Source organism: Sinocyclocheilus grahami, unplaced genomic scaffold (genome assembly GCF_001515645.1).
Source record: "Sinocyclocheilus grahami isolate Dianchi unplaced genomic scaffold, SAMN03320097.WGS_v1.1 scaffold978.1, whole genome shotgun sequence".
NCBI classification, from domain to species: domain Eukaryota; kingdom Metazoa; phylum Chordata; class Actinopteri; order Cypriniformes; family Cyprinidae; genus Sinocyclocheilus; species Sinocyclocheilus grahami.
The window spans coordinates 228,210-243,522 of record NW_015506157.1 but is presented as its reverse complement, the minus strand read 5'-3'; the positions used below and the strand labels follow the sequence as shown (position 1 = coordinate 243,522).

Here is a 15,313-nt window from a genome sequence, read left to right as displayed (position 1 = left end):
TATATATATATATATATATATATATATATGTAATGAATATTTATATAAATTGTTTCATTTGCCATATTCTGAACACCAAATTCGTTGTTACATTTGCAATATTTCATGCTAACTGCAGTATTAATGCCCATGATAATGGCATTGTAATGGACTCAATTTTTACTTATGCACAATTGCCTATGAACTACTCCTGAGGTGAATTAAGCTGAATGTTTAACTGGGTTATTTTCGGTAAACTTCATGTAGTACTGAGCTTGAGCATATATACTGTGAGGTTCACTTTGAAGGGGATTAGAATGTGTCCAGAGATTATCTGACAAGTAAAGTTGACAAGTACCAGAAACCAAACTGCATTCTTTATTCATTCTACCCTTCAATCCATGCTTCTCCCACCTTGTCCACTTGCCATGAAAAAAGACCTGTCATGCACTTGGCACAGGTTACCCCAATCCAGTTCCTCCCTCAGCATTCTTCTGTAATTATGAGACACTACAGGCTCTTCCATGGGTCCAAAACACCAGGCAGAGAGGAGGAGAAACAAGGGACGAAGAGGGCAAGAGAGCAGAAAGCATATCTATTTCTGCTTTGTGTGATGTCATCTGAGAGGGTGCCGTTTGCTTTTGTAGCTTTGCTTTTTTCTCTCTCTGCCCTCCCCTGACAAGAGGAGGAGAGCTGCTGTCAGAGCAGAAGCACACTAAGAAGTTAAGTCAAATGGGACACCGAGACAGAAGGGGAGAATTAAAAGAGGGTCAAGTGTCTACCAATCAGCATGAGCCGGCCACCGCACAAATGGAGCTGTGGCAGATGTTGCCTGAATAATGTGAGAGGGGCGGGGCCTTGAGCCCTGTGCCAGGAGGGTGTCTGTCATTGCTGGTTGGACCGCAAGAGAAGCAGGAGCGGCTTTTTGTTTCTCCTGGAGCTTATGGCTTTGTTTTCCCAGATTTGAGGATTTGTATCAGGATATGTCACCATTATGCATACTGGATACCTCTGTGTGGATAACTGTATGGGAGTTCTCAGGAAATTCTAAAATTCCAAGCACTTTTTTGCACTGGATGACATCCCTGATGGCGTTATAAAGAACTAAGGAAACAAGCAACAATGACAAGTTGTGACAATGGGGAGAAATGCAAACCAGCAGGATTGTCATTTTGGAAAAGGATGTATAAGAGGAAGAAGTGATGTATATTAGAAATAACAAAACATTTATTATTTCATTAACTTTATTTTCACCACCTCTATAAAATAAATGTTATAAAATGTATAGTATTTTTATGGTATTGTAATTTTAGGTTTTAAATAGTATATTCATGCACATATTCTTTAAAAAAATCTATGATTTACTTTACGGCTGTATTTATTTCCTTACGTCTTTGGGGTAAAGTGTTTCCTAGTGATTTGCAAAAGTAAAGACTCCCCCATGGCTTTTTAAAAGTTTATTTGATGTCTGTTAAGGATTGTTGCACTGAAAAGCTTTACCTCATTGTTATAAGTCATTTGTAAGTGATTGTCATAATGGGCAAACCTCTGAGTAGACCAGACTGTCTGCGGCAGAACCCTTCCTGTGTGGGCAAAGGAGAGGAGGAGGACCTCAACATCGATGACTGTTACGTTCCCCAGAGGTCCATTTATGACACAGTGCGTCTGAATGAGCAAATCAACTCGGGTTCTAAGGGCAGCCTGGCCTCAAGGCACTTAGTCGGCACTTTACCATATAGCCATCGCACCCTGGACATAAGTGCACTCTGTGGGAACGGCGTCTTGTCCTCCTCCAGTGCCTTTGAGCTCCGCAGCAGGGAGGCAGTGCGTTTGGACGAGCGGGTCGTGTTCGACGGCTTGAAGCTTAATGGAGATATTATCCGGGGTGCAGACACCATGCTGTGTAAGCCACGGCCAGCGGGCGAGAAAATGGAGCCAGCTCAGCACCGCCGTTCCTGGCGGACCTTCGCCCCTGCAAACCTCAGCGAGTACGGCAGCTTCAGCGGAACGCTGTGCAATGACGGAACGGGCCAACACGGGTTGGGTCGAGGGGGAAGAGGAAGCAGTATGCCGAACTCTCTTACCTCAGAAGGTGACTCGGGTCTGTGTAGTCCCACTGTGGAGAGAGAACAGCGAAACGCACGAGCCCAGAAGCGACCTGGGCCTGGCACAAGAAGCCTTTCTTCTGCTGAGGGGGTGCACGTACCTGGGGACCACAAGCCTGGGCGTTCCCTCAGCTCCGGTCAGGAAGAGTTCCCCTTCTCCCCAATGAAAGACAGATTACCCACTCCACTGTATTACACAGATGCATCGATGCTTGGAAGCCAACAACCTAATAATGCATACAACTCAGACCTCAGTGTGGGTCAGCGCGCTGTTTCCAATAGCGATTTTCCAGATATAAATGTCAGGACGCTGGCAGAATCAAGTAGTAAAACGCATAACTCCACGACATTCTCAGGATATGAGGAATTACCCACAGCTGAACTTCTTGAAGACACTTGTTCGCAGGACGACTGTGAGCTCCTCAGTGTTGTGGTGACAGAACCAAAGCCTCTTTCACATTGCCGGCAGAATCTAGTACAACATGTAACCAAGGACGAAAAGTGTTATGAATGCGAGCAAAGAGTTACGGACTCCAAAATGGCAGACTTAGAAGATTTCTTGTTGTTAGTTGAAAGGGAGGCACGCTTCTCCAATGGAATAAAACACGTGGACGAGGAAGACATAGAGAGTCTATTAACATCCATAGCCGAATGTTCGCAGATGGAACTTGTGGCCTTGCCTTCCACCCAGGTACCCCAAAATAGCCGGCGAATGTTGATCGTTTGATTAGTGTTTCCTGGGAGGCTGGCTAGTGCCATTCGGCCTTTATCAGATTAGGAAAAAGCTGAATTAGGTTTATCATGATTGCTGGTCAGTGACTCAGATGTTGTGATTGTGCACAGTTGGCTGTAACTGAGTAGCAGCCTCTCAAAACAACCAGTTGGGTTAGAGTGCACATACTGTAGTGACCATTTCAGTGGAAGAGCCTCACCTTATAAGGCTGCTGGCTACAACATATCTAGTTACCCTGCTGAAAAGACCAACAAAGCTGGCCTCTAGAATATGTTTTGGATGTTGGTCCCCTGAATAGGATTGTAGTAGCAGCTTAAATTTTTCTATGGGTTTTCAGTGTTATTCTGTATTTATCACATGCAGGTTTTCCAAAGGGACGTCATTGAGTCACTGCAGAGCCAATTGCAGGAGTTGAACACTCTGGGCCAGGCACTGATCCAAAATGCCGCCAAAGGCACCAGCACCAAAAAACTTGATCAGGATCTAGAGGAGGTCAACACCAGATGGAACACCCTCAACAAAAAAGTAAGACCCACTCTTCATCTAGTTTCAAAAATGGTTTACAATTCAGTTGAAGAGGTGCAATATCATGGATGAATCGTTTGATTTCTTTGTCCACTGCACTCTGGAATGCTCATAATTTTTTGATAACAATCATAATGTTTGCCAGTGTTGGTGAGTAACTACCAAATAGTGATGTTATTACCTTTTCAGTAGTTAAGGAATAGTCTTTAAAATAGTGTAGCGTTTCCAATATCGAACTTTTATTACAAAAAGCGGTGTAGTGTGAGATGCTACACTAACAAACTGAGTAATTTCTAGCATGCCAAGCTATAGTTTTAAGGTAAAACTGCTGTATTTGTGATCTCCCCAGGTTGCAGAGCGATCTGCACAGCTTCATGAAGCCCTGCTGCACTGTGGCAGGTTCCAGGATGCACTGGAGTCCCTTCTCAGCTGGCTCACAGACACTGAGGAGCTGGTGGCCAATCAGAAGCCTCCATCAGCAGAATTCAAAGTGGTGAAAGCACAGATACAAGAGCAGAAGGTATGATGGCCGACATGCTTAGACTTTATCCTCAATGAGAATTAGTTCACTGATCTGAAATCTATTTTTTGGTTTTACTCACCTCTGTATTGTTTCTGCTGGCTCTGTCTAGCTTCTGCAGAGACTGCTGGATGACCGAAGGGCTACGGTAGAGCTGATTAAGACGGAGGGACGGAAGGTGACCGACTTAGCTGATACTGTTGATAAGGAGAAGATTGCGAGAGAGATTGAATGCCTTGGGCAAAGGTGGGATGACCTACTTAAGAAAGCTGAGAACAGGTAAAACTTACCGCAAATCTGTTGCTACATTTTGGAAATGACGTGTCCATTGTTGGCAAGTCAAATAGGAATAGGCTATTATCATTTTGACTGCTTTGGTGGACAAATCTTAGGTTTTAGCTCTAAATAAGAATCAGTTCTTATTTTCCAGCTCTGCTCATAAGATATCATTTGTCTTTTTCATGGGTAAAGGACTGTGTTTTAGCATATGCCGCGGTACAGTATAATTAAACTCAATCATGTCCAGCAATAAAACTAACTGCGATGATCTTGGCAGGCAAAAGCAGTTGGAGAATATTTTGGTGGTGGCACAGCAATTCCATGAGACCCTTTTGCCTTTGACGGAGTGGCTGACAGCTACTGAAAAAAGACTAGCCAACTCGGAGCCCATTGGCACGCAGACTTCCAAGTTGGAGGAGCAAATTTCTCAGCATAAGGTACAGAACCATCTGTAGCGACGGCATAGTCCCATGACCATGTTTAGTTTGTTTTCCATTGCGTTTTACTTTTTTTATCCATTGCCCATTTTCCCTGTATTTCTGTTGTTCTTCCTTGTGTTCTCATTTGACCCATTCTTTTTCTGTTATTATGGTTTCTGCACCCTGGTCATGTGACTTCCATGGTAATCAGGCTTTAGAGGAGGAGGTTTTGGGCCGTGGTAAGATCTTGTACCAGGCCATGAGTCTGGGCCAGACTCTACGGACGGTCAGCTGTGTGGATGACAAGGAGCTGGTGCAGGCAAAGCTTGACAACACACACAGCAGCTACATCGAGCTGCAGGAGCATTGCCGCCAGAAGGCCGAGTTATTGTGGCAGGCCCTGGCTAATGCGCAGCTCTTTGGGGAGGACGAAGTGGCCCTAATGACCTGGCTCGATGAGTTGCACAGCAAACTGAGCGAAGTCTCGATCCAAGACTACACGACAGCCGTGCTCGCTAAACAGCATGCTGAGCAGCTGGTACTTTACACGCTCCTCCTCTTAAGGCTTCCTTCCCCTGTTTTGTTCATTTAATTTCTTTGTCTTCAGTGGTGTGGTATGATTTTGTATTACTCTGTCAGAAGATGCTTGTGACTGATGTATGTTTCAATGTCCAGGCTCTTCATGAAGACATTGAGTTGAGGAAACAAAATATTGAACAGGCCATCCTTAATGGGTTAGAACTGCTAAAACAGACCACGGGTGAGATAAAAAACAAAAAAACATAGCTAACGGATTGATATTTGTATAGTTCTATTGCAATTTGATTATGTAACAAATGCAATAACAATTTTTTTATATATATATTTGCATAACCAACATTTAAAAGGTTTCCTGTTAAAAGAAATTTTTTCTATGCTCTGAAACTGTATGAATGTCTGTATTGTGTGTGTGCACTTTCATTCAGGCGATGAGGTTGTCGTCATCCAAGGTAAACTAGATGGAATAAAGACGAGGTATTCAGAGATCAACACAATGAGCAACAATGTTTCAAAGACTCTGGACAAAGCCCTGTCTCTTGCCACAAAACTGCAAAATACACATGAGGAGCTGAACGCCTGGCTGGAGAAGGTAGAGTCTGAGCTGGCCGTGTTTAAAGCTCAAGAGCCGGTCGGAGAGCAGCTCACTTGCTTACAAGAGAGGCAGAAAGTAAGTGTTAGTGCTGCAGCTGCATGTTAACCCATAGGAAAAACAAATCACAAATGAGATCTCAAGTGTTTATGCTAGGTATCTAAAGTACTAAACAAACAGAGTTTTGTAAGTCTCCCCCTCATTGTGTGTAAATTTGCCAGACCAAATTATTTGAAATCCAATTAAATCCAATTTCTATAAAAATGCATTTTAGGAGAAACAGATAAGGCCAAGCTGATATTGAATCAAACTAACTTAAAATCAAGTGTGACTCCAATGATGAAGTGGTTGCAAAGACTTTTCTTTTTTGGCTGATGTTGATTAGGGTGTTACATTTCTATAACACCAAAAATGGTGACACTTTGCGTGACTTGCTGAAGCCAGAAGAAAAACGGAAAAAAATTGACTTTTCTTACCATTTCAATTGCATGTTCTCTTTATTACCTGAAAATTCTTAAATATGTAAAAAAATACAGTTAGAATAGGGCTGTTTTCCAATCAAATGAAATCAGTATCAACAAAACCCATCTTTGTACTGCAGAGCTGGCACAGAAGCTGCATCTAAAGTGGCAATTAGATGTGTTCATGCAATCTGTTTAATAGTGCTCAGAGATGCCATGAATGCATCTACACTACAGTTACAATTGCATAAATAATGTTACAAGATTCATATTTTTTATATAAAATATATTGAGTTGGTGGCATCAAGTTCATTCCACCATTTCATTCAAAACGGCCGACTCATTTAAGAATGAAGCAAGTGACTGTCTTCAAATAGGTCATTGACTCAACTGATTTGTTCAAATACGCTGAATCATTCAGGATTGAAACACCACTGTGTTGACAGGAGAAACAGTGGCTCTGCTGGGACTCTGTTTCTACAAAAATGTTGCTAGCAGAATAGAGCAAAACAGTAGATATTTACAAAATGTTGTCTAAAATGTATGCCACCTAATATTAACTTAAACCTAGTCTATTTATTTATTTACTCACTCGTTTTTTATTAGTGTCTGAATGTGCTGGTAGGCCGACATGGTATTTCAAAACAGGACTGTCCGATCTAAAACCGGACAGATGGCCACCCTTTTGGAAAATGATACACTGGCTAAAAAAATAATGAGTTTACAGTGCACTGTATTTTAAGGCGTCATTGTGACAGTGTAATTACACAAACAAGTACTGAGTTATATTAGTTAACATCACATACTTAATTGGGGTTGGTTCTTTTTTAGGGTTTAGTTGCTTGATATTAGGCATAATTTACTGTTATTACTCTAGTAAGTATATAACAAGGAAACTGTAAAGTGTTACCAAAAACAAATATTTAATTAACACACATACACACACACACACACACACACACACACAAAAGAAACAGTATTTAAAGTATATTTGAAAATGGAAAGTGTTTATGATTTCAGTATTCAAATATTGTCAAATTTGGTTGATGTATAACTACTTCTTTACTTGTCACATCCAGACACTGATGAAGGAGATTAAGGATCAGAAGCCACTGGTAGACTCTCTTAATGAAGTAAGCAGTGCTCTGCTGGAACTCGTTCCATGGCGAGCAAGAGAAGGTTTGGACAGGATGGTCACAGATGACAATGAGCGCTACAGAATGGCCAGCGATGCCATTACACAGCATGTAGACCAGACCGGAGCTGCCATCTTAAAATCCCAGCAGGTACAGTGGTTCTCAGCTGCTTGAGCAAATAACACCACCCTTTTATTAGGAAGATTCACAATGAAGTTTGTTGAAGCGCCCAAACAATGCAGCACCTGTGATTGCTGCCAAGGGTGACTGGCCTCATTGTGGTGCTAATTCTTAGTGCTTTATAGTCATTCAAACCTAATTTATCCTCTTGAGCCTCCTTGGTGGTATTTACATAATATACTAATGGAGTGTGACCCAGATTGATTACATTTGCATCACATTAGTCTGTTTGTGCTGTGAGAAGACTTACGCTACGTTTACACGACAATGATGTAGTCAAAAACGGAAAAGCTTTTCCTTTGCGTTTTTAAAAAGTTTCACGTATACATGACAACGTTTTCAAAACGATTAGCGTTAACACATATCCGAGAAAACGGTCAAAAACGCTGTATTACGTATGCCAGGCCAGTAGTTGGCGCTGTCACCTTGTTAGTAAACAGTACCTGTTACCGTGTGTATATGATGCATCTCTGCTGTTTGTTGTAATATTGGTGAACTAAATCCACACTTTGCTGAAGAAGCGTTAGCAAACTCTTGACCAGCAACAACAGTACCATGTACTCCGTCATTGTTGTGTATGTTTGTTCGCGCTTGCCTTTAAAATCGACACGCACTGCACATGTCTACATACCTAACACGTACTATGCACGCACATGACGTCACCGTTTTCAAAGCTTCCCGTATTGGGTGTTTACCTAAACGATAACGGTGGCATTTTCAAAAACTTGCACTTTGAAACCCGCTTTCAAAAATATGCGTTTTCAGTCCCCAAAACGCCATTGTCATGTAAACGAACAGGCAAAACGCATAAAAAGTTTCCTGCTTTTGGCTGAAAACGTTGTCGTGTAAATGGCCCCTAAATTAATTCATGTGTAGCTGACTTGCCTAGGTTTGTAAAATAATATGTAAGGTAAATATATGATACATTTGAATTATTATTAAGTTTGGTCATTTGGTTATTATAAAGAGGAACAGTATGCATTTTTGTGACTTTATGAGTCCAGTTATTATGTCAATGTTTGTTGAACCAAAATCTTAATTTAATTTCTTCACGAACGTTTTGTGCTCTTAGAATTAAGCATGCTGTTTTTAGACGTATATATGCAAATTACCTGATTGGCTAATTTCTTTGCTTGTAAAACAAGTAACAATCTGTCTTCATTTGCCCAGATATTCAATATGTTTTGTTATGTAAATGTGGGGAATCATGTTAATGAGCTCAAAGATTTGTGAATTTCTCTATGGCATGATTTCGCAGCTTTGTTTCCAATAATTCTCTGGTTGAATTGGAGAAGAAGCCGTTCATTATGAACATTAAAATAATATGTCTACATAGTAAATCTTAGTACTCACTGTAATGGTTTATTTTAATTTAATATTAAGTTCTGTGTCTTAAATTATATGACATTAATCTAAGCTGAATTGCATGAAATACTGTATGGTGTATAGAAATGTGATATGCACAGTGTGTGAATGCTTTTTCCCTGATGTGCAGTTTGAGCAGGCAGCCACCTCTGAGCTCGAGTGGCTGACGGAGGCAGAGAGGAAGTTGTCTTGCCTTGGGGACGTCAGGCTTGAGCCGGAGCAGACCACAGCTCAACTGCAGGCTCAGAAGGTCAGTCGTGTGTTCATGTGGTCGTCTCTAACCTGCGCTGTCCCAGAATCACAGAAACACACAGTACGTTATAAAGCTCGCATTGCCTAAAGCACACTTTCTCCTCCAGAGCTTCTCCATGGACATTATGAGACATAAAGATGCCGTGGATGTCATCGTGAAGACCAGCGAGGCCATTATAAACAACAAAGATGAGGCAGAGAAGCAGGCGTTGAGGGTAAATAAAAGAAAACGTATAAAAAAAACGGAGCCTAATCTGCGTGCAGTAGAGTTTTAGGACTAAAATCACTGTGGTGTCATACAGGTGAAGCTCCAGGCGTTGTCAGAGAAATACATTGTGGTTAGTCAGCTGAATTCAGAGCGCTGTCTGCAGCTGGAGAGAGCTCATTCTCTAGCCTCCCAGTTCTGGGAGACGTACGATGAACTCTGGCCATGGCTGCAGGAGACGAGGACTACCTTCACTCAGCTGTCCCAGCCAGCTATCGAGTACGAAGCCCTTCGACAGCAACAAGAGGAGCTGAGGGTAAGACTGAAAACTCTTCCAACCCTCTACGGACACCTTGGCAACTGAATCGCCATTGGCTAGTACATTTTTTTGTTTAGTCGCCAGACTGAAATACTATACTTATTATATATATATATATATATATATATATAGCTGTGCCATTTTACAAACACACACATATATATATATATATATATATATATATATATATATATATATATATATATATATAAAACCATGAATTTAGGACTGGTGCTGGTGCTTTTTTTGGTCATTCAGTGTTCCTGTATAAAATTTAAGAAAAAAAAACTAACAATAATACTGATAAGATATTATTATTATTATTATCATTATACGAATTCTAGTAATAAGAACAATATAAAGCGCACCAAGGATTAACAAGCTTCTGGATTCATGAATATTAATCAGGTTGTGTGCGTTCGCTCGAACTGATTTGCTGAAATCTAAACAGGGACGATAATAGGTGAGCACCAGCCAATGAGATTGTCATTTGCGCATTAGTTGCCGCTACTGGGAAACCCAGCATTTCTTAAAAGCTGAAGAATTCCAAAGGAACTCTGTTATTTTGACAGGAAAATACAACAAAGAATATCGTTTACATGTATCACATCAATTCTGCATGTTATGCGCGTGTGAGAGAAAGCGTCAGCGAGTCGTGCGCCTTCACACTAAAGTTTACGTTATGCCAAATACACAAACACAGGTGCGCTGCTCATCCATTCAGAAGAAATGATAAATAGCACAGATTGCATATATGTATATATATAGGGTTGGGTATCGTTTGAATTTTATCGATTCCGATTCCGATTCTTTTCATTTCTCAGTTTTGATTCCAATGTGATTAAATAATGATATCAAACATTTATCCTGTGACTCTTTTTTGCAAACCATTTATTGGAGCTGAATTCCATGAACAAAAATCAACAGGCTACAACCGGCATGTAATTTATGAATTAATGATTAAATGACTCACTCAAGATGTACTTGTTTCATTACTAGATGAATCAGCGTTCTTGAACGAATCTCTTGTATGATTCAAAGACAAATACATTTTAACAGCCCGTTTTCGCCACCTACTGGCGTAACAATGTAATCGATAAATCTTCATTTGAAGTGTCAAATTACTTTATTTATATATAAAATTTCTATTTTAATCGCTACCATACACATCGTACACACAGTTTATATCTGAACTATAAACTTTTATCCCAGTACTTCTGTGATTTGAATGATTGTAACAGAAATAATGATACTGTGTGGCTGGAAAGACTGTGGGGCTGTTTCATTCATGACAGATGATAGCTGCTCTCTTTAGGTCAATGGCAGTGCGAACGCAAATTTAAATGTTCAAATCACACTGGTGTGATCGTACGCTGCACGGACGAGCCAAGTGATCACAACATTGATCACAACACGTCAAAGGTTTAGGAATGAAACAGACGAATCATTGTGATTTAGAAATAGAATCACATGATGTTTGAATCGTGTTCGCGATCTTTAATAATCTATTAAATTAAAGTGCTTTGTCATGTTGGTGGTGACACCTCTCTTGCAACTTGTTTAGCTATTACAGATATTATACTTAGCTTTTTTGGCTTCGGAGCGCTTAGATTAGTGAGCAAGGTCCTGGCAGATCGCTAGGTCCGGTCCTCACAGATGAAGAAAAAAAAAGCACATAGGAATTGATGGGCGGAATCAAAATTTTTATTTGACAAGAAGTATCCGATTCCTGACCTCAAGTATCTGATTCTGGAATCGGAATTGATTTTCGATTCCAAACCCTACATATATATATATATATATATATATATTAGGGATGCACGATATTATCGGACCAATATTGGAAGTCAGTGAAAATATTATATAAAATGTATGTGTGCGGAGTTGGGATGCACGATATTATCGGACTGATATCGGAACCGACTGATAATGGCTTTAAATGTAAATATCGACATCGGCAAAAATTAAAAAATTATACCGATATGTCTTGCCGATAAGAGGAATACATTAACTCACATATTATAGATATATATAGCTATATATATATATATATATATAGTTGCTATTTTGTTAAAGCAATATGGTGTTCGTGACTATGAATTTACATATAATGGTTTACAGTTTCGCCTTGTGCGGAAATCATGGTAATGCAGCACCTCAAATGGCTTAGTGCTTCATTAGAATGGCTAAGAGGATAAAGTATTATGTACATCAGTGGCCAGACAGATGCTATTTGAGATCTGCGTGATATGTTGTCAGATTGTGTTTGACCGTTAACAGTTTTTTTTTTTTAATGTTATGAAAAATCCACTGCTTTTTATTCTGATCATATTCAACTTTCCACCTTCAGCAAATGAGAGAGCTGATAGCAGAGCACAAACCACACATTGACAAGATGAATAAAACTGGACCTCAGCTGCTGGAATTGAGTCCCACTGAGGGGGCACCAATCAGAGAGAAATACGAGGCCGCAGACAAACTGTACAGCCAGCTTAAAGTCGACGTCAAGCACAGAGCTGCTGCCCTGGACGAGGCCACCTCCAAATCCACTCAGGTACATTGCAGTATTTCACTGGGGTCGTATTCTGCCCTTTTGTAGCATTGGTTAAAGGCACAGTTCACCCAAAAATGAAAATTTTGTCATCATTTAGTCACCCTCAAGTAGTTCCAAACCTGTATGATTTTTTTTCTTCTGTTCAATACAAAAAAAAGATATTTTGAAGAATGTTGGCAACCAAAGAGTTGCTGGTAGCCACTGACTTGCATAGTATTTTTACATTACCAGCAACTCTTTGGTTACCAACATTTTTCAAATTACCATCTTTTATGTTCCACACAAGAAAGAAACTCATACAACTTGAGGATCAGTAAATAATGACATAATTTCAATTTTTAGGTGAACTGTCCCTTTAATGTTCCTCTCTCTCATCATTAGAAGAAGAAAGCAGGCTGTTGCTACCATACCTTCAAGACCTAAGTATGTAAATGACTTCTTTGACAACATTTCTGCTTGTCAATGATCTCCACAGTTCCACGATAAGATAGACCCCATGCTGGAGTCTCTGGAGCGCATCGCCGAACGCCTGCGCCAGCCTCCATCCATCTCTGTCGAGGTGGAGAAGATCCGTGAGCAGATATCAGAGAACAAAGCCGTGAATGTAGACCTGGAGAAACTTCAGCCGTCCTATGAGACCCTCAAGCAGCGAGGAGAGGAGATGATCGCTCGCTCCGAAGGAGCAGACAAGGACCTTTCGGCCAAAGGTAACTGTGCTGTTGTCTTCTCAGCGAATGAGATCTGGGCTTGAGTGACTACTTGGTTTTAAAGCAGTGTGATAAAATGCGTTCTTCTGTTTTGTTTAAAGCTATTCAAGATAATCTGGACCAGATGGTGTTTCTATGGAATGACATCCAAGCTCTTCTGGAGGAAAGAGAAGCCAAGCTCCTGGATGTTATGGACTTAGCCGAGAAGTTCTGGTGTGATCACTGCGCTCTCATCGTCACCATCAAAGACACGCATGATCTGCTGAAAGAGCTGGAGGAGCCTGGAGTCGATCCTTCAGTGGTCAAGCAGCAGCAAGAGTTTGCAGAGGTCTGGAGGCTTCAGAACAGGATGTTTGATATTGATTCAGCTTTGCGAAACATCTTCATAGTTGCTGTTTTGCTTCACAGGGCTTTAGAGAAGAGATCGACGGGCTGCAGGAGGAACTGAATGTGGTCCAGAATCTGGGGGCGGAGCTTATGACAGCGTGTGGAGAACCTGATAAACCAGTGATCAAGAAAAGTATAGATGAGGTAATGACTTCATAGGAGAATAAATGGAATACATTTTGTTGAATTGTTCATTTTAGACCCAGGATGTAAGTGTTCCTGGTGTAACTGAAGTGCTGGATGAGTCAGAGTTGGCGTCACACTGTATAATGTCTGACCACATCTCGTACGTCCCTCAGGTGAACTCAGCTTGGGAAACCCTCAATAAGACATGGAAAGAGAGAGTAGAGACTCTAGAGGAAGCCATGCAGGCTGCGGTGCAGTTCCAGGACAGTCTCCAGGTAAATATGACACACACAGACCACTACCCTCCTGATGACTCTGACCACAGATCTGTCTGCTCATGCAGTCATGGGAAGCTTCCCGAGCTAGTCTGTAGTCAGCATAGTCTGATCTGCTATCATGCTGAATGTGCTCATGGGGGAAAAAACTGTATTAAATGAATGATTCATGTGACGTGATTCAGCCCAGGCTGGTACCAAGAGGGTACGTGGAGACTTTGAAAAAGAGAGAGAGAAAAAAGTGCTTTTTGTCATTGTCATAGCGTAACCAGATCGAGAACATGCCCTACTTTAATCATGCTAAGCAAATGATTCACCCTGGTTGCTGAATAATTCAAGTTTTATGTCTCATAAAGTCTGTTCTATTGTGAATATTAACCAGTTTGCCCAAAACTTCAGATTTGAGTAGAATTGGTTTAGGTGTGGCTTAGTTTTGTTAATTTTCACTGTCACCTGAGCCACATTTGTATCGGGGCTATAAGTGAAACTCGACTCGATGCAAGGTGTGGATGTTGTGCAGCCTGTGACAATAGTTTTCTCCTCCCTGACAGAACATGTTTGACTCGGTGGATATTTTGGAAGGCAAACTGGATTCGATGTCGCCCGTGGGCACGGACCTGGAGACTGTGAAACAGCAGATCGAGGAGCTGAAGGTATTGATTTACTGCTTGCGTGTGGGAGATTTTCTCATAGCCATGACGCGATGCTTTTTTGTCAGTCATAGTGGATCTAGATCAAAGTTTAGAGCTATTTATCTCCAGCCTCTTTCATTTTTGATTGTTTCGTGAGTATAATTGAGCTGACAGACCACACAGCAGCTGTGTTTACACGCAGCCATTCATTTGCTTCATCTTACACAGTTGGTTTAAGACTGCACAATTGTAAATGTTTAACCATTCATGCTTTTAAAATGGCTTGCAGGTGAAATAACACGCTTTTAGCCCAAGATTTTATTTGTACGTAATTCCTACAAGAATTTATTAGTGGCACACAATAGCCTGCAGTATGTTATCATGAAGACAGTCAGATATGTCTTTAGTGAATGTTAACAGGGAGAACAAAAATCTAAATATCCGATCATTGCATTAATCCTTGCTGTGTAAATGCAGCCAGAGTGAAACAGTATCCTGATGTAAGCTGTGCTGTCGTGTGTGTAAAGGAGTTCAAAGGTGATGCATACCAGCTTCAGATCGAGATGGAAAGGCTGAACCATCAGACCGGGCTGCTGCTGAAGAAGGTGGTAGAGGAAGCCGACCGCACTTCCATCCTGGAGCCAATGAATGAGCTGAAAATGCTCTGGGACGACCTGGATAAAAAGATTATCAACAGACAGGTCAGGCACTGAGAAGGACCCATTTTGTGTCTGTAATGTGATGTATCCCAAAAGTGCAACAGGAAATTCCAAAAGGTAGCAGATTCTATTCACTGGGAATTGATTGGCTTGTTAAAAATTAGGTGTGAGCAGAAAGAATATAAATGTGTATGAAAACAAATAGGAACAATTGATTTCACGTGTAGGCCTGTTGCATTTATAGATAATTGCACTGATTGTTCAGTTTACATTTCATTGATCCTAATAAGGGAAATTTAAGCATTTAAAGAAATGTCATCAAATGCTCAAGTAGTAAGAAAAAAAAATACACTGCCGTATAGTACA

At 40.8% G+C, this 15,313-nt stretch overlaps 1 protein-coding gene across 1 annotated transcript in view; it reads left to right on the top strand.

Annotated features, from left to right (window-relative positions):
- The window catches only part of LOC107565058 (dystonin-like), a 119,118-nt gene that overhangs the window by 68,447 nt on the left and 35,358 nt on the right, over window positions 1-15,313 (top strand). The window contains exons 51-68 of the mRNA XM_016250241.1: window positions 3,181-3,342; window positions 3,692-3,862; window positions 3,975-4,141; window positions 4,419-4,578; window positions 4,772-5,098; window positions 5,236-5,320; window positions 5,526-5,767; window positions 7,230-7,436; window positions 8,962-9,081; window positions 9,191-9,298; window positions 9,386-9,604; window positions 11,958-12,161; window positions 12,637-12,868; window positions 12,970-13,196; window positions 13,277-13,399; window positions 13,555-13,656; window positions 14,208-14,309; window positions 14,816-14,989. Coding sequence (XP_016105727.1) covers window positions 3,181-3,342; window positions 3,692-3,862; window positions 3,975-4,141; window positions 4,419-4,578; window positions 4,772-5,098; window positions 5,236-5,320; window positions 5,526-5,767; window positions 7,230-7,436; window positions 8,962-9,081; window positions 9,191-9,298; window positions 9,386-9,604; window positions 11,958-12,161; window positions 12,637-12,868; window positions 12,970-13,196; window positions 13,277-13,399; window positions 13,555-13,656; window positions 14,208-14,309; window positions 14,816-14,989 — 3,132 coding nt within the window. The remainder of the gene's footprint in view (window positions 1-3,180; window positions 3,343-3,691; window positions 3,863-3,974; window positions 4,142-4,418; window positions 4,579-4,771; window positions 5,099-5,235; window positions 5,321-5,525; window positions 5,768-7,229; window positions 7,437-8,961; window positions 9,082-9,190; window positions 9,299-9,385; window positions 9,605-11,957; window positions 12,162-12,636; window positions 12,869-12,969; window positions 13,197-13,276; window positions 13,400-13,554; window positions 13,657-14,207; window positions 14,310-14,815; window positions 14,990-15,313) is intronic.